The sequence below is a fragment of the Gossypium hirsutum genome, chromosome D01, assembly GCF_007990345.1.
Source record: "Gossypium hirsutum isolate 1008001.06 chromosome D01, Gossypium_hirsutum_v2.1, whole genome shotgun sequence".
Taxonomy (NCBI): Eukaryota; Viridiplantae; Streptophyta; class Magnoliopsida; order Malvales; family Malvaceae; genus Gossypium; species Gossypium hirsutum.
In genome coordinates this window covers 1,805,838-1,824,991 of record NC_053437.1, presented here as the reverse complement: position 1 = coordinate 1,824,991, position 19,154 = coordinate 1,805,838, and the positions used below count along the sequence as shown (strand labels likewise).

The following is a 19,154-nucleotide window of genomic DNA, read 5'->3' as shown; positions in this document are numbered from 1 at the left end:
TGACCAAATAATAAACTATTTCCCAACCTAGTGACAGTATGGTTGAGTAATAGAAAATACATATAATTTCAATGACTGATATTTTTAAATAAAAAGTAGGATTTTTTAAAAGTATAGGGACTAAATCTCTAATTTTATCAAATATTTTAACCAAATAATAAATTATATCCCAACCCATTGACATATGGTCCATATAATACAATATAAAAATATAATACATATAAACAAATAAAAAATAAATTTTGGTTTTAATACACTTTTAAGTAGTGGTGCAGCACCAAATGATTAGATTATATTGTGCATTCATATAATGTTTTATTTATTTAATTAGACAGAGATGATTGGGCTTTTTTATTCGATTTTTATAAATTTTATTAATTAAAAATTATTAAAATTGAATTTATTTAGGCCTTTTTACTGTGTGTTTACTTGCGTTTAGTGTAAAAATAACGGTGACGGTAGGATTAAATATTGTAATAATATTGTAATGTAAGACAAAAAGAAAGCTAAATGCACTACTAAAAGTAAACGCCCATCCAAATGGGTCATTACTAAAAAACGTAACACATTCTATAATCATCAAATCATGATAATGAATATATACATTTTATGAAGGGTATCAATTTGGGTTTGTTAAAATTATGTTAATAAATAAAAAATATAATAATCAAGTAAAATTTTTTTTGGTGAATTATATAAGAAGAGGTAAAATCCTAACAGCAATGCGACTCGAACCTAAACCACACCAAGGTAATGAACGTCCTGACCATTAGCCCAATATACATAGTTCATAATAAATCCTATTTTCTCACCGATATAAAATAAGAATAGATAAATTATAACAGATGGGTTAGTGGTTTAATTATCAATCTATCCATCCAAATTTTCAATTTTAATTTGTCTGAATTTAATCATTGAAATTTATGAATATTAAATAGTTAATTTATTGTTAAATTTTTTAAATGCTGACTTGGAAATTAGTAATTTGATAATTTATAAGTAAAAAATTAACAAAAATAAGCGGTTTATATACAACAAATTAGCAAAAATAAACCCTACCCATCCCACCTGACAACTTTTTCCCTAAAAAAATCATATTTTGGGATGAGATGAGTCAATATTTTCATTTAAATTTTCGAGGCTGGTCGAGTTTAGATAAAATCCACTATACGCTATTTCAATATATTTATTAAAATGTCTATTTTAATTTTATGTTTTCTTATATTTTTAAATTAGAATTTATTAACTTTAATTAATAACATCTATTTTAATTTTATAAATATTTTTAATTCTATAAATTTAATATAATATAAAAATATTTTTTTGTAAATTTTCGAATTGGGTTGGAAGAAGAAAAACATTTCAAAGTGAGGTGGTAATATATAAAATAAAATTTGAAAAAAATAATAAATTTAAATATTTATTAAAAATCATATCACACGTTTATGTTAGTGACAATAAAAAAATTAAATACGAATGTGTGTTTAAAAATAATATATAATAAATAATGAAACTTATGGTTTAAAACTATTTAATAATAATATATGAAATATGTACGCTATTAATATATACAACTCAGTTGCTACTCGGTTGGCCTATGACAAGAAGTCAATCAAGAGTTTAAAGTGACAAGTATAAGTATAAAACTGATGGAGATAATAAAATGTGCATAATAAAACTGTAAAAAAATAAAATTAAAGCTCTAGTTGCACGGTAAATTAAAAGTTTTATTAATGTAATTGACGTGGTGGGTTTGAATACTACTATATATATTTTTATTGGTTTTTTAAAATGTGAAAAATACTAAAATATCCTCTTATGATCTAATATATTTTAATTATGAAAAAGCATTCTTGTAATTTCTTAACCGAATTGGTACTCGATTTGCTCGTGATACCAACTCAGTCACAAGTTTAAATAACAGTATAGATTGATGAAAATCAAATCAAAATCGGATGGTCAAAAACAATTTCGTCTTACCCTAAGGAGTTTCCTAGAATGATAAAAAAAAAAACTTAGATCAAACAAGTTCCAATTTAATCCAACCCGCACAAAGTTAGTTTTTTTTTAATTGAGTTTTGGAATAGGTCAAGACAAGTTTAATTCCTCGGTTAGTTGAGTCAGATCGGGTTAGGAAAAACTTGCCTCACATGAGTTACACTGCATGAATAGAGTTTTAACTAATAATTCTAAATTAAATTATAAATAATTTTAAATGTCAATTTAATAATATAATAGAAAATAAATTGTATTTTTGTCAATTTAAAAGTTTTTCTAAATTCGTGTTTACATATATACATTAAAAAGTCATAAAATAAAAATTATTTTGTCAAAATATAATCTTAAAGTGTAAAAGTACTATGGAGGCCCATTTATACTCTTAAAAACTAATGTAACCGACAAAATATGTAAACAGTTAGACCTGACGTGCCATGTCGACATGCATATAGAGACTATTAACAATAAAAATAGATGAAGTTTTAATAGAATGAACAATTTACTTTATGATCAAATCATTGTTTAGTAAAGAAGATAAAATATAATTTAACTATTAATAAATTTTTTTATAATAATATTAGCAGTCTAAAAATATAAAATAAAAAATTAATATAAAAAATAAAAAACCAAACTGAATCGAATGGAAACGAAAACATCAAAGTCCAAACTCCAAAGTGAAGCGCAGCATACCGCAACTTCTCTTCTGATAACATTTACATTACAAAACCAAACCACAAAAAAATATCTCTTCCATACCATACCCGAAAAAGAAAAAAGAAAAAAAAAAAAAGACAATGATTGTAGCACAAATGGCGTTGTGCTCGTACCCATATTTACGCTTACACACTACCACTTCCCCTTTCGAACCCTCCAATGGCCACCATATTCATCACCATCCACTCTTCTCCAAGCCTAAGCGTCTCGAAACTAGAAATTCAAATTCAAATTCAAATCCATTGAATATCAAGTGTTTTGCATCGACTTCACAGTCCAAGTCCCAATCTCAATCGCCGCCGCCGCTACCGCCTTTTAAGGACGAAGGAGAGGAGAGGAAGTTCTCTGACTTAAACATGTTGTTTCGTAGATTCTGGAAGGTGGCTGCTCCTTATTGGTTCTCTGATGATAAGGTTCAAGCTAGGCTTCAGTTAGCTGGTGTTTTCGCTCTCACTCTTGCCACCACTGGCATCAGTGTCGGTTTCAATTTCCTTGGCCGTGACTTCTTCAATGCGCTAGCAAGTATGTTCTTCTTCTTTTTTTTTTTTGGTTCAATTACAGTAGTTTTCCTTAAACTGTAGTCCAGATTTAAAATTGGTGCTAACTTTACGTTCTAATTGACTCCTTAGACTATAGATTATACACTAGGTACACAAGCTCAAAATGCTTTGTCTAGACTGAGGGAAGTACTTGATTGAAGTAACGTTTGTAGGATTCAATTAAAACATTTTGAAATTAGGTGATGATTTAGGGACATTTGATGCAATCAATCCTTTTCTTTTCAGTTTCCTTCAGTGTTGTTTTCTAATTCGTTATCATATGATATAGACAAAGACGAGGAACAATTCTCCAAGCAACTTCTGTACTATCTTTGTGGCTTTGCTGGTGGAATTCCGGTGAGCACTTATGTTTTGCTGAGCTAGCAATATTATTTTATTCTTTGGCTTGTTCTTTAATACAAGTGCGTGTAATTGTTGTGTATCAACAATAGTACCGTTTGTGGGAACCCCATCCATGTGTAGGGGCTAGTGTTGAGGGGAGAAAATGATCACACGCCAATTGGCTAAGGATTGGACTGTGACTAAGGATACCTCATTGTGGGTACTTGCATTAACACTGCTAGCAATAGTGTCATTCTTTAGCTACTTCTTGCTCTGCCATCGATTTATGTTACATTTTTTGGTTGTTCTTCTTAAGTTAGTTTATGTTTTTGTTCTAGCTTTCAGTTTTTCGTTTTGAGAGATTATGCAAGGGAAACTCTTTCTTTAAGATGGAGATGTTGGATGACAAGCTATTTCATGCAACGGTATCTCACTGATCGGACCTTTTACAAAATCCAATCTCAGTCAATTATTGATAACCCCGACCAGCGCATAGTGGATGATCTTAGTTCCTTTACTTCAACTGCCCTTTCTTTCTCATTGACGCTCTTCAATGCTGCCGTTGATTTGATATCCTTCAGCAATATCTTGTACACTATCTATCCTCCCTTGTTTGTAGTACTTCTTCTCTATTCCATTGGTGGAACAGTTGTTAGCATCTTTCTTGGCAAGGTATTGTATCCCTATCCCACTTGCACTACCTCTTTTTTTTTTTTTGGACAGTTCGACTATAATTTTGCTTTCTACTTTTGTGTCATTTGTTATCTCAGGGATTGGTTACTCTTAATTTCCTTCAAGAGAAGAAAGAAGCTGACTTCCGTTATGGACTTGTTCGTGTCCGAGAAAATGCTGAATCCATTGCTTTCTATGGTGGTGAAGACAATGAACTGCAACTATTGTTGCAGCGCTTCACAAGTGCTTTTGAAAACTTAACTGTAAGCAAGCATATTCTCAATATTCTCTCACTTCTGTTGCCTAAACTTTTGCCATTTCCCTTAGTTTAAATATTCGACAAAATGGCTGTATCTTCTTCTTGCTTTGATGTTATCTCTTGCAGTCTTGTTCCTGACTTGTGCTTGTACTGCTATGTAACCATCTTATGCATCAGTTCTTTTGTTCCTTTCCTTGTGCAGCAACTGTTGATATCTTCCAGAAATCTTGAGTTTTTCACCAATGGCTACCGATACCTCATTCAGATTGTCCCTGCTGCTGTTGTCGCTCCTATGTATTTCTCTGGAAAAATTGAGTTTGGTGTCATTAATCAGTCTGTATCAGCTTTTAGTCATATCCTTGGGGACGTCTCCTTGGTCGTATATCAATTTCAAGCAATTAGTGCCTTTTCAGCGGTCATTGACAGGCTTGGTATGGTGATTCCACTTTCTTTATATCTTTTCATAATTTTATTAGGTTCCATAGCTTTTCTTCAGAGACTACGTACAATTGTAGAAGAAATGGGTGATTCTGCACTTTGTTATGATAAATGGGAAGAGTATAGCATACCTTTTTAGCACTGAAAGCAACACTTTTCATTTGTTTATCTGAAACTTAAATATACAGCTTTTTCAACATTTATGACTGAAAAAAAATCCCATTGGAATATACTTCCATTCTCGATAGCAATCCTCAAAAAAATAAAAAATCTGGATAGCAAGAATTTGTCATGCAAGTATAGAGATTCATGAAAGGCATTTCATAGACCAACTAGCCATCGTCTAGATCATTCAATCTGTTTCTTGGTGATAATTATTGTTGATTTGTTGCCTCATCCATCATCTGTGAAATCTTTCTGATTGGTTGTAGTGTTTTTCATTGTTTGCCTGTTATGCTATGCATTATCTGTTTTTTGTTTGACTAAGTTAATTATCTATCCAATGATAATAATTTTGACTCCAAACACATTTTCAGGTGAATTTGATGATATTCTGGATAGCAGCAGATCCAAGTCTCTCTCTGATCCCATGGAGTATATCAATCTTACGTATTCTCATGTCAAAGGGTCCCAAGTTTTGGATTCTAATGGATCCACACCACCAACCACATCTCCGAGATTGCTGGATGTAGAAAGTTTGACTCTAAAGACACCAAAAAGTAACTCTACACTTGTTAGAGACTTATCATTTGCGATCGATGAAAAAGATAATTTGTTGGTTAGTAGCATAGATTGTAGATTCAATATTTTGAGCCTGCATATATAGTATATATATATTTATATACTGAGTTGACAGGTAGGGCTAAAGATGTTTGTTTTTCAAATAGGTAGTAGGACCTAGTGGTAGTGGCAAAACTTCTTTGCTTAGAGCACTGGCTGGTCTTTGGAATACTGGAAAGGGGAAAATCACATTCTATGTGGAGAAAGCAGGTGATGCTCAATCACCCACTTCTTCAGAAATGGCTCCTGTTGAAGAAAATTCTGCAAACGTGAATGAGGAGTTCGGAAGACCCATAAATAGTAATTCTAAAAGTGTGTTTTTCCTTCCTCAAAGGCCATATATGGTTTTGGGCTCACTTCGTCAGCAATTGCTTTATCCAACATGGACTGAAGAGGTAGTTGTGTCAGATACCACCAAACCTGGAGGTATGTCCTGCCTAAATAACAAGTCCACGTACCTTAACTGATTTAAAAAGCATTTGCAAGTTTTAGGATGAGCAAAGCAAACTTTTATTTTTTCTGAATGTGTAATTAGTTATACATAATTTAAAACGAGAAGAGCAGGATGCATGGAAGGAAATTCATTTTCCTTGAGAGAAATATATACCATCTCCGTCTAATCTTGATGCAACCGATCTGTTATCTGATCAGCTAACATTCACCAGAAATTTATTCATAACATCTCTTCTATTACAAAATACGGATTCCTTCTGTACTTTGTGCATACATTGTTCAATATTTGATGCAAATCAATGTGTGAGTTTTGAGGCTTTCCTAGCACTATGCAAACATTATATTTTTGGCTTCTAAGGAATATGTTGTCTAATTCGTACCATACCTAATTAGTTTTTAGCTACTTAACATTTATAGCTGTTTCCCCTTTATAATATTCTATCAAGTAATCTCTAATTAGTAATCAAAAGCTTTAAAATAAATCATTAAAACTTAAAAGTTTGTAATGGGTCATAAATCTTATCTAACTTCTAACTATACATGTCCTAAGCTTCCAACTTAAAACCAATTGTTTATAGATGGAGTAGCCCTACTTGAATATAGGACCATGGTAAACTAAATCAATGTGAGATAACACCGTTTAACACACACTCTCACATATAGCTCTTCAAGGGCCTACACATGGACCTCACCTGGGATCATCAACCTCACATGGGGTTATGCAACATCCAACCTAAAACCAATTGGTAATAGATGGAGCAGCCCAATTTATATACAAGACCATAGGAAACCAAATATTCAATTGATGTGGGATAGCACCTCTTAACAATATGAAAATTGATTCCTTGGTCTGGGTATGAGACGTGCTCTTTTCAGGACATGGAGGGAGTATTTAAAATTTTTTTGAATAATTTTTTTACTTTTGGATTGGTTTTAGGATCATCTTTGATATTTTAGGTTGGCTTTTGTAGGTATATTTTGACAAGTACAATATTCTTTTAGGGAGAATTTGCTGGGAGAGAAAGAGGGAGGAGGAAAGTGAGAGTGGTGGGGCAGTGGTTGCTTGGGTTGATAAATATTGTGATGACACTCAAAAGGAATTTCCCAAGGGCAGTTAGTCAAAAAACTAGATGCCTCTCATGGTTTGTCGGAAAGATGAAAAACCCTAGGTTCACTTTAACTTATTATTCTTTGGAGATGGCATCAACCATCTATTTTTTCTATTAACTTCTAACGTTCTTTGATTGGCTATATCATGGTTCTTTTCAATTTTATTTTTTATTAATGTGTGAGTCTTTTTGCATCCATTTTCATCCATTTGGTACTCTTATCCTGCTAAAGAGAACAGGAGGAAAATGTTGAAGCTTTATTGACCTGAAATTGTAGGTTCATTGCCTTTCTTGACGCAAGTTCCAAACTCTAAAAATGTGAGTGAAAAGCATCGCGTCCCTGTTCCTACAACAGATGATTTAACACAGGTTTTAGAAGATGTCCGCATTGGCTATATATTGTCTCGCTTCAAAGGTCTTGACACGGTATATGAGTGGTCCAGTGTTCTTTCCCTTGGCGAGCAACAGCGCCTTGCTTTTGCACGTTTGTTGCTTTCTAAACCAAAGTTGGCCCTATTGGATGAATCCACCAGTGCTTTGGATGAGGTCAATGAGGTATGTCTGAATTCTAAAATTTATACTCTTTATTTTTGTGAAGCCATGTGGTCTTATGAACTCTAGACCTCTCCTTAGCTTCGTGTTATTGAGGTTTTTTTAGATGAATGTCTCATATTCAATGTCCTTGTCCAAGTAAATAATATTCATATTCTTTGCTTGTAATGTAACTGACACCTTTTGACCACAAAGAATGGGAGAACATAGTAATAGCCAAATGAAAATTATTCCTGCTACACTGTGTTATGTTCACGGGTTATGGATTGTGTCACATGGCGGTTCATGGGAAATAACCTGCTTCGATTGATAAAGTTTTACCCTTGTTGTATGATTTATAATATATATGTAACTCATCAGGGAGCTCTTAACCTTGGACTCGTTAGGGAGAAAGTCTTAAACCTCAATAATTTGAATGAAAGTCTGTCTTATTTTATTACTAAGAATTGTCCGTTAAGGTTACATAGGGTTTTAGTCTTGTAGAATAAGAATCTAAAATTAACTTGTAGAATAAGAAACTATAATTAAGGTATCCTTAACATATAGTTTGCTGGTAGTTCTAGAAAAGCACAAAAAATAATACCTTGGGAAAGGTATCCTTAACATATAGTTTGCCGGTAGTTCTACAATGTTAAAATATGTCATAAGTCTCTGTACTCTTCATAAATTTAAAATTTAGTCCCTATACTTTTATTTCTAAGAATTTAATCCCTCCACTTTTCAGATTTCAAAATTCAGGTCTCAGTGTTAATACAGTTAAGACTATTTTGTTAAATTCATGTTCATTACAATGTTATTTTTTAGTTACATTGCTACCAAGTGAGGGTTTTTTTTTTTGTATTTCAGAATGTGTCACCAACAAATTTAACCAAAAAAAAAAACATTATTAACAATTGGATCTTAATTTTTGGTTGCGCTCCCTTTCTAGAGTGTTAAAAACCATTCTCCCTTCCAAGATTAAGATTTACATTAATGGTGTTGTGCTTAAATTCCATATACAGGCCCATTTGTACGAGAAGATGAAGGCAGCGGGCATCACATATATCAGTATTGGTCATCGTCGTACCTTATATGCTTATCATAATAGGGTCCTAGATATATCATCGGCAGATGCAGATAGCAGACAACGCAATTGGAACATCAAATTCATTGAGCAGGACACTTTACACAATTTCTTGAAGTTATAGTTGTAGCTGCCCTAAAGTTTGGTCAAAATGCTTTAAACCGATTTCTTCATCAAATTGAAAAAAGGAAAAAGAAAAAGTACACAGCAAAAAGGTTTCCTATGGATCATACTTCCAGCAGGTAAAATGTAACCACTTATCACTTCAGTATATATTATATATATTATATGTGATTACTTATAGCTATTGCAAGCAAATTCTTGAATGTAAATTTTTGTCGGCTTTGACATATTATCTTAGTGCTAGTTGTAAACTTACTAGTGCATCATGTGCTTTATTTTAATTTTTAGGGTAAATTTTGATGGATTATGGTAATTATTGTGGCATGTGGAGTTCATTAAAACCCAAAGTGAATATTATAAAATTCACTTGAAATGCGATATGATATCTACCATGTTTGCTGTTATGGTTTAGATCTCAACTTAAAATTGCTTGAATTTCTTGTTTATTTTCTTTTGGGGTAGGGGGTAAACTTTCCCCGTGGCCACTCAATTATTCCGGATTTTGAGTTTGGTCAATGAAAGTATTAACATTAGTGACATTGAAAAATACTCAATTATTACGGGGTTTTGAGTGAAGGTTGAGGCATTGGGTTTTTGAGTATTCATGTTCAAGTTCTACCGTGTGCAATGTTATACATGTCTTAAATCATACCAGGCGTTGGGTTTTATTCAGTTATATTTTGATTTTTCATCTGTTTATATTTTGTATTGGTATAATTCTATTTTGTAATTATTTCGACATATATTTATAATTTATATTATAATTATGCACTCATAAATTATAAAAAAAAAAGAAAAAAACTCTACTCAAAATCCCAATTGAATCTCCGAAGAGATACAATCGCACAACCCATTATTTAAAATGTTTTGAAAAAAATCTCATTTATATTAATAATAATTATTATTATCTTTTTTTCTCCATTCGTCTTTAGGCGTTTTGGTTTGAATTTTATTTTATTTTTATTTGTATATGCAAGCATTGATTTATGTTTAAACCAAAACATATTAAGGAAGAGTTAGATTGGTTGACTCATAAATCATTTGAAATTAGTTGAATTAGGTTAAAAAATTGGTAAAATTGATTGTTGAATCAAGATAACATAGTTTTTTTTATATAAAACATATGTTACAAAATAAGGATTTACATTAAATAAATTTATTGATTCAGACGATAATTCATTCTCCTTGAAGAACTATCTTTTATTATTTCCAAAATTTATATATAATAAACGTAAATAATTATTACATATTAAATAAATTATAAAAAATGATAAGAGTTATGAATATAATAATGAAAAGATGAAATCTAAAAATTTATTAAATATATAAATAATTTGCCACATATTTTTAAATTTTCTGATGTAACCTAAGTTTTATGTGTGTTTGCAGATATGATATTTATAATCGGTACACAAACCCCAAGCCAAAGATAACTGTTGAGATAATTTTCAAATTTTTTATTTTATTTTATAAGATGATTGGTGGGATAATTTTCATTTTAGAATTATTTCAATTTTTTTATATTTTATTTTATCTTATAAAAAGTAATTTTAAAAAATTAAAAAATTAATTTTATTTAAAAATATTTTAAAAAATAAAATACAAAAATTTCAAAGATAATTATAAATATTGTTCTTTAAGATAACTAGACATGAGATGCATCGGATAATTATATATACATTTTGAAAAGATATATTTTTAAAATAATCCACTTTAATTGAAAAAAGCATGAAATATTTTATTAAATATTTTATTATCCAAAATATTAAAAAAGAAATTCAGATAGGATTAAGATTTCCTTTTTACAATTTTAAATTGCATGAATATGTATAAATAAGATTTATTTTTATTAATATAAAAATTAATATATAAAAAATAATTAAATATATCAAAATCCTAATACGCTAAGCATTTATCTGAGACCCTCTATTTGTCTGACTTTCAGTCCTAAAATGAGTGAACTGGTCTCCTTTGACACCACATTCTCTTCTTCTCCAGTTCTGTTAATACCATGTATCAATAATGGTATAATGAGCATGGAGATATGAGGAACAAATATCATTATTGTCAAATTCAATGCTAACTCGAGGAGATTCAATTTAGTGATGGATGCCCCATCGGCGTGACTTGTATTCATGATGTTCGTGTCATTGTTTACGTTTTTCTTCAGAGCAATAAGTTCATGTTAGACATTTTATTCCAATATCAATTAATTTCAACTAAGTGTTCATATCGATTTTTTATAATATGCATAAAGTTGGGCTTTTGTTCTTAAGTACCAATATTTGTTATCTCATCCTTTCCTTAATTGTAAAAGCTTTACATATCACCACCGAATAAAGTCCTTCCGATGATACATGATGATTGCTCTAGAAGAAGGTGGTCTCGTCTAATTTAATTATGGATTTTAATTTATTTGTTGTACCAAAAAAGACTATACCTATTTTATTACTTTAGACCTATGTTATTATTAGAGGTGCTCATGGGCCGGGCCGGGACCAGAAAATTTTTTTGGCGGGCCGAAATATGGGCCTAAAATTTTATCTAGGCCCGACTCGGGAAAAAATTTCTAAGCCCGAGCTTGGCCCGACCTGGCCTATTTTTTTAATAAACACCAAAAATTTATTTTTAAAATAAAAAATAAAAAAGTATTCTAAAATTAAAAAAAATTAAAAATATATTTATTATATTCGGGCCGGGCTGGGCCGGGCCAAAAAAAGTGATGCCTGAGGCCCGACCTATTTTCTAAACGGGCCTCTTTTTTTGCCCAAACCCATATTTTAGACCTATAATTTTACCCGAATCTTCCCATATTACGGGGGCCATCGGGCCGAGCTGGACCTCCCGACCCATGAGCACCTCTAGTTATTATGTAATGGTGTTTTTATCCCATCCTTTCCTTAATCGAAAAAGTTTCACATATCAATAAAATTTCGCTTTCCAAAAAAAAATGTAACCATTTTATTTTAAAAATATAAATATAAAAATATAATTAAGACACGTAGTTATAAATTATTTAATTTTTTAAAAAAATAAAGAAAATTGGTGGGTACCAATTTTGATACAACCAATGAAAATTTGATAGAAGAAAAATCAAAATCAAGATGTTAAATCAATTTTAGGAAATTGTTACGTAACAACATTATCAACCATACATGATAAAACCTGGGAAATCAAATCCTCACAAAAAAATCTCCTTTAAGAACTGATGTGCAAATTGTTAAAAACACAAGCACCCAGTTTGACAAATTAAGAGCCATTCTAAAGACGCCACGTATATTATTCTCAAACCACATCCAATCTCGAAAAATCACCCTTTATTTTCCAGTTCAATTCCGCCATTTCTTTACTCCACAGCGACCCATTTCTAGCTTTAATCATCTTATTTTGGTATACCCTCTTCTTTTTTTTTTTTTTCTCAGTTCCTCTTCTTGCAAAGGTAACTTCATTCCCTTTTCCTCTTTTTTCTTGGTATAGTATAGTTTCATTGTTTTGAATGAAGAGTTATTAGTGATTGATTTTCTGGGTCTTTTATCTTTATATGTTGTTTATATGCCTTCGAATTACATTTTTCTTTGTGAATTAGCTGGTTGAGTAATGAATTCCATAATGGGTTTTTTTTGTGATTGAAGATTTGGGAAAGAAAGTTTGGATTTTTTTTTTTTGTGCGTGTGTGGTGGTTGCTGTGAATGCTAGTTTTTGCTTTGCTATCCAAAAGGTTGATAATTAGTAGAAATAAGCCTTTTCTATATGATAGTTTTATATTCTTAGACACACTTCACTGTTATTTTCTCTCTTTTTAGTACACTAAAGCTTAGCTGTGGGTAGTACAGTAGCATATCTTGGCATTAGCCATTAAGTTTTGGGGATTAATTAACTTTTCCAAATTTTTTAGGGGCTTAATAAGAATTTCCAAAAATTTTGTAAGGTTTAATTTAATTTTCTATAAATTATAAAGGACTTAATGATAATTACCCAAATTTTGGGGGACGGGGACGGGGCAAGGACTCCTAGCTCCTATAAGGATCTGCCTCTGGCCACCAGCCTCGCTACTTACATATCACCCGCAAAATGAGACTGTCAGTGAGACTCGAAGTCTAGTGCTTGCTAGGATGCTAATGACTACTCAAGCGGCTGAGTCCGTTCAGTTTTCAGATTGGAACAAAGAAGTTTTTTATTTCTTTTTGAAATAAAATTTGGGTTATGCTTGGTTGCACTTATGGACTCAAATAGTTGAATAATTCAAGTGTTTTTTTGTTACAATGATTTATTTGTTTATAATGCAGATGGCAGCATCGTCAGCATGCTTGCTAGGAAACGGTCTGTCTACTCACAGAACTAAATCGAAGTTGAGTAAAGACTTTTATGGGAGGAATATTGTATTTACCCCCGCCATTTCATCGTTGGGTCGGAAATCGAATGCCGTACTTGTAAAGGCATCTTTAAAACTTAAACAACATGAAGGAAGAAGGGGATTCTTGAAGTCATTACTCGGAACTGCTGGAATTGGAGTTCCGGCTTTACTAGGAAATGGTAAAGCGTATGCTGATGAACAAGGGGTTTCTTCCTCGAGAATGTCGTATTCTAGGTTTTTGGAGTATTTGGACAAGGACAGGGTTAAAAAAGTGGATTTGTTTGAAAATGGAACGATAGCTATTGTGGAAGCTGTCTCTCCTGAGTTGGGAAACCGTGTTCAACGAGTTCGTGTGCAGTTGCCAGGACTTAGCCAAGAACTTCTTCAGAAGTTTAGGGAGAAGAACATTGACTTTGCTGCCCATAATGCTCAAGAAGACTCCGGTTCGTTGTTATTTAACTTGATTGGCAATCTAGCATTCCCATTAATCTTGATTGGAGGGTTGTTCCTTCTTTCAAGGAGATCGTCTGGTGGAATGGGAGGTCCGGGTGGGCCTGGTTTTCCCCTTGCTTTTGGTCAGTCGAAAGCAAAGTTTCAAATGGAACCTAACACCGGTGTAACATTCGATGATGTTGCTGGAGTTGATGAAGCAAAGCAGGACTTCATGGAGGTTGTGGAGTTCTTAAAGAAGCCAGAAAGATTTACCGCAGTCGGGGCTCGTATCCCTAAAGGTGTTCTTCTCATTGGCCCTCCTGGAACCGGAAAGACTCTTCTTGCTAAGGCAATTGCCGGTGAAGCTGGTGTGCCATTCTTCTCCATTTCTGGTTCTGAGTTTGTTGAAATGTTTGTTGGTGTTGGTGCTTCTCGAGTTCGTGATCTTTTCAAGAAGGCCAAGGAGAATGCCCCCTGTATTGTCTTTGTGGATGAAATTGATGCCGTTGGACGACAAAGAGGAACTGGTATTGGTGGAGGGAATGATGAGAGAGAGCAAACTCTTAACCAGCTTTTGACCGAAATGGATGGTTTCGAGGGTAACACCGGTATCATCGTAATTGCAGCAACTAACAGAGCTGACATTCTTGATTCCGCTTTGTTGAGGCCAGGACGGTTTGATAGACAGGTAAAAACATATAATTATTGCTTGTATGTTGTATCATTCTTATTAGCTACACAACAAAGTAGCCAACATGATGCTTTAATGCAGGTCACTGTTGATGTTCCGGATATCAGAGGCAGAACTGAGATACTAAAGGTTCATGGTAGCAACAAGAAGTTTGAAACTGATGTATCATTTGATGTTATAGCCATGAGAACGCCTGGTTTTAGTGGAGCAGATCTAGCAAATCTATTAAACGAAGCTGCTATATTGGCTGGTCGGCGTGGCAAGACCGCAATTTCATCTAAAGAAATCGATGATTCAATTGATAGGATCGTGGCTGGAATGGAAGGAACAGTTATGACTGATGGAAAGAGCAAAAGCTTGGTTGCATACCACGAGGTCGGCCATGCCATTTGCGGGTGAGTGAAATAAGAGCATCTTAATTTACTTTTCGTGTTTCATACCTCAAATAACGTCTTCAACTCTCATTATGCATGCTTGTTCGTTTTTATCTGTTAATACTGTCGTCTTTATTTTAGAATGACTGTTTAAGAAACTTACGATTGTGATACCTTCATGTCTCAGAACTTTGACACCGGGTCACGATCCTGTTCAAAAAGTCACCTTGATTCCACGTGGCCAGGCACGCGGTCTTACCTGGTTCATTCCTTCAGATGACCCTACCTTGATCTCCAAGCAACAACTCTTTGCAAGAATTGTTGGAGGACTTGGTGGCAGAGCCGCAGAGGAAATCATCTTCGGTGAACCTGAGGTGACAACAGGTGCAGCTGGTGATTTGCAGCAGATTACTGGTTTGGCTAAACAGGTAATTCCACATTTCTAAGCTTCTGCTTCAAGCTCAGTAAAATTCAGCTGTCGTTCTATGCCACTTGATTGGTTTTTATTAGAAATTCTCTGCAACGAGTTCCTTACTGCATATGCCTAACTTTTCGTAGCATAGTGTTGCTGTGTTTATAGTTCAAGTCGCTTTTGTTGGATTACCTGCATATCTCCAGTTTATCCCTCTGCCATGAGTTACCTAGGAACCATTTAATCCAGGGGCACGGAAATGCTTAATGGCCCCCATGAAACTGTCTTGTGCTGGATTTGTCTACTACATACCGCAGCAATGTAATTTAACAAAACTGTGAATCAATCTTTGCAGATGGTGGTGACATTTGGAATGTCCGAAATTGGTCCATGGTCCCTTATGGACTCATCAGCCCAAAGCGCCGACGTCATAATGAGAATGATGGCAAGAAACTCAATGTCAGAAAAACTCGCCGAAGACATCGATACTGCCGTCAAGAGGTTATCAGACAGTGCTTACGAGATTGCGTTGCAACACATAAGGAACAACCGTGAAGCCATTGACAAGATCGTCGAAGTCCTCATTGAGAAGGAAACGATGAGCGGAGATGAATTCAGGGCAATCCTTTCGGAGTTTGTTGAAATCCCGGCCGAAAATCAGGTCCCTCCTTCAGTACCCACCCCAGTCTCTGTTTAAGCAGACAGTGTTAAACAAGTTGTACAAGTAGTTCACTCTTTTTATGTTACACATTAAATGGTTTAAATTTATACTGTAATCTTTCACTTATATGTAATTAGAAAATGTATGTATACTGATTTTTAATTTATGAATGAGAAAATGGAACAGTTTTTGAGCTTTGTCCAGTTAGAGGTGTTAATTGGCCAGATTTGGGTTGAACTTAAGCATAATCTTAACACACTTTATATTTACTTAAGTCTAATCGAAATATGAATTTAAAATTTTGATTAAGCTTGCTCACATTTATAAATAGTTAATTCAAATTCATTTTTGTCCTACCTATATTTTAAAAAAAATATTTATATATTTTAATTTAATATATTTTCTTTTATTAAATTTTATAGATAATCATCTTAACAATTTTTTAATATTTACATTATAGTATTATATATTACTATATATTTAGTTATTATGTGTTATAAATTATACAATATATATAAATAACTTAGTATAATATATTATAGACATAGAAAATGGATTGGGCTCGGGTCCGAAAAGTTCAAGTCCAAGCTTAGCTCATAATTTAATCGGGTTTGTTTTTTTTGTCAAGCTCATCTATTGGGCATAATATTTTTGCTTATACCATCTTAAATTTCATATGGGTTTAAGCGGGTAATCCAATCCGTAAACATGTCTAATTCAAGCTTCAAGGCATATCTAAAATTTTATAATTTACATACTATAAAATATAATGATATTTAAAATTTTAATAAAAAATATATATAGCCTATCCTTGGATTAGTTTCAACAAAATTAAAATAAAAAATAGTGTGAAATTAAAATAAACAACTAAGTTTTACATGATAAACTTTCTTAAATCATACGAAGATAATTTTTACATGCAGTTAATATAGAAAATAATAATTTATTATTTCAACAATAATTTAATTGAAAAATGATTAAAAATTTCATTTTTTTAGACTTAACTTTATACATCATAATTTTTAAAACCTTGATTTTATCATTTCAACCCAAACCCATTTAATATCTAATAACTTTTTACTCTTTTTTTTCTACTCACACCATGATGTGGTGTGTGCCGTAATCTAGTAATAATTATACCTTACAAGACCCTAATGATTGAGCTTCCATCCACCTTTGTTTATTAACTCTAGCAATGAACTCTTCAACTCTTTTATTAAATTCCGGCAATTCAATCTCTTGATGATCTTCAACAATCGACCTTCCATGTTCGACCTTCCATGTTTTCGTTTCTTTCACTTCGATCAACCCTTTTTCTTCTTTAATTTCACATGTTCGTTCCTCTTCCAAGGGGTCGACCTTCGATGTTATCACGTCTTTCACTTCGAACGACCCTTTTTCTTCTTCTTCTTCTTCAACTTCACGTGTTTGTTCTTCCTCCCCGGACTCGGCTTCCGATGTTATCACTTCTTTCACTTCGAACAACCCTTTTTCTTCTTCTTCTTCTTCTTCTTCAGTTTGATCAAATCCTCCCTTTCCTTCTTCGGAATCCATTGCCTTATAATCTCCCACCTCTCGAGGCACCGTCGTTGAGACTGAAACACCCCTAACCCTTCGATTCCTCTTGACATACTCATCATAAACATCACGACCTGGAGAAACTTTTGAACCAACGAGCCCGGATTCTCCAACAAGGAATACAACAATGACATTAACCACAATAAACAAACATTTAGGGTTGAAAAAAGAAGACCAAATACATGGAAGAGAGATTATAACAAATTGCTTCATTGATGAACATAAAGAAGGATTAATGGACCAAAATGAACTAAGAATTAAAATCCCAAAAACAGCCACAAAATGAAGAAAATTATGACTTGAAAACTGGGTTTTCCTATATTTCTTCATTGCTTGAATCTTCTTTGCCTTAATGGAATCCATGAAAATTTTCAATCGATTTTTTTTGGTGGCTAAAATGGGATTTTGTATTAGAAAAACTTATTCATAGACTGAACATTCAACAAGGTGGCAACATTGAGTTGATTATATATAGTGGGGAATAAACAAAAGGAGGATATTTTGGTGATATTCAATAGATTCTATATTTTTTTTAATTGCTTTTTTTTTAATGTTTTGTTTTTTTGCATGAGGTTACTTTATGGAAGAAAAGAAAAGTAGGGTAAGTTAGGTTAAAAATAGACCTGTTTACGGGTTAAGTCTTCTATTCTTTTCGATGGGTTGGATTCAATTTAGGTCGGGTTTGAATAAATATTTTTTTTTGTTTTTGAATTAGTTGGTCAAATTTGAATTTAAATTATATTATTTTAAAAATAATAAAATGAGCTATCTGAGCAGGTTAGGTGGAGCAAGTTTTAGGCTTGGTTCCAAATTATAATTTCATATATGAGCTTGGCCCACTCAAAAAGCCCGTTTTATTGTTTAAAAATTAATAAAATATATTTTTTATATTTTTTAATTATTGAACAGTTAATCAAATTAGGTCGAGTTAAAGTAAAAATTACCAAATTTAATCTTAGCTTAAAGCAAGCTGGGTTGATCGAGTTTTCGCCCATGACCACTTTTAGACACCTTTAATTAAGAAGATACTTTTTCTATTAAGCATGTATTTAATTAAGTTGATTTTTTTTATACAAACTTTTAGTGTTCAATAGCTATATTGAGTCCCGATTAATTCAAAATCGAATTAGGTTAAACCCTTAAACAAGAGGCAAACTCTTTTAATATTGTTTTCTCTATTTATAAAACTTGAACTCGAAGCTTTATTTAAAAGATATTGAATTAATTTTTAATTTATATAATAATATTAACTCATTTTTAATTGGTTATAACTATAAAAATATATAAAAAAATTTAGCAGTAGAAAGTGTGAATGAAGTGGTGAGGTGCTTTTTTCATGGGTGCATGCTGTACAAGAGAAAGGGAAATTTTGCATGCTTTGGCTTTTATATATATAATTGAAGTCGTAAATAGCACGTGTGTTAAATGAAGTCATATCAACCCTTTTTTATTTAATTAAAAACATTTGGTTGCAAGTGAAATACTGACTTAATATTGCATCATGTCAGTAAAATATCGAACGTTAACTTAGCAGATTGAGTTTTAATTCAGTTGATATTAATATTGCTGTTAACGTAGGAGGATGTGGATTCGAGCGTACTGAAAAGCGT

General features: G+C 32.5%; 3 protein-coding genes across 5 annotated transcripts; 2 read left to right on the top strand and 1 right to left on the bottom strand.

Moving 5' to 3' along the window:
* The first annotated feature begins 2,651 nt into the window (after window positions 1-2,651).
* On the top strand, window positions 2,652-9,427 carry LOC121213708 (ABC transporter D family member 2, chloroplastic). Of its 2 annotated transcripts, XM_041086686.1 has the most exons (9): window positions 2,652-3,234; window positions 3,541-3,608; window positions 3,939-4,265; window positions 4,364-4,528; window positions 4,727-4,955; window positions 5,499-5,740; window positions 5,850-6,168; window positions 7,582-7,859; window positions 8,858-9,427. In XM_041086686.1, exons 1-9 carry the CDS (start codon window positions 2,793-2,795, stop codon window positions 9,041-9,043), a joined length of 2,256 nt encoding a protein of 751 aa, XP_040942620.1. In that variant the 5' UTR covers window positions 2,652-2,792; the 3' UTR covers window positions 9,044-9,427. The 2 variants fall into 2 exon arrangements, with proteins under 2 accessions (XP_040942620.1, XP_040942621.1); XM_041086687.1 differs by lacking the exons at window positions 2,652-3,234; window positions 3,541-3,608 and adding an exon at window positions 3,714-3,809 and having other exon boundaries at window positions 3,932-4,265.
* A 2,761-nt stretch (window positions 9,428-12,188) lies between these two features.
* LOC121213707 (ATP-dependent zinc metalloprotease FTSH 2, chloroplastic) lies at window positions 12,189-16,159 on the top strand. Of its 2 annotated transcripts, none has more exons than XM_041086684.1 (5): window positions 12,189-12,481; window positions 13,329-14,516; window positions 14,601-14,914; window positions 15,081-15,321; window positions 15,661-16,159. In XM_041086684.1, the coding sequence occupies exons 2-5, from the start codon at window positions 13,329-13,331 to the stop codon at window positions 16,000-16,002; spliced, it is 2,085 nt and encodes a 694-aa protein (XP_040942618.1). In that variant the 5' UTR covers window positions 12,189-12,481; the 3' UTR covers window positions 16,003-16,159. The 2 variants fall into 2 exon arrangements, with proteins under 2 accessions (XP_040942618.1, XP_040942619.1); XM_041086685.1 differs by having other exon boundaries at window positions 12,330-12,432.
* Window positions 16,160-16,932: 773 nt separating this feature from the next.
* On the bottom strand, window positions 16,933-17,992 carry LOC107933049 (myelin transcription factor 1). Its single transcript, XM_016865200.2, has one exon. The coding sequence runs from the start codon at window positions 17,905-17,907 to the stop codon at window positions 17,101-17,103; it is 807 nt and encodes a 268-aa protein (XP_016720689.2). The 5' UTR covers window positions 17,908-17,992; the 3' UTR covers window positions 16,933-17,100.
* Between the last annotated feature and the right edge of the window lie 1,162 nt (window positions 17,993-19,154).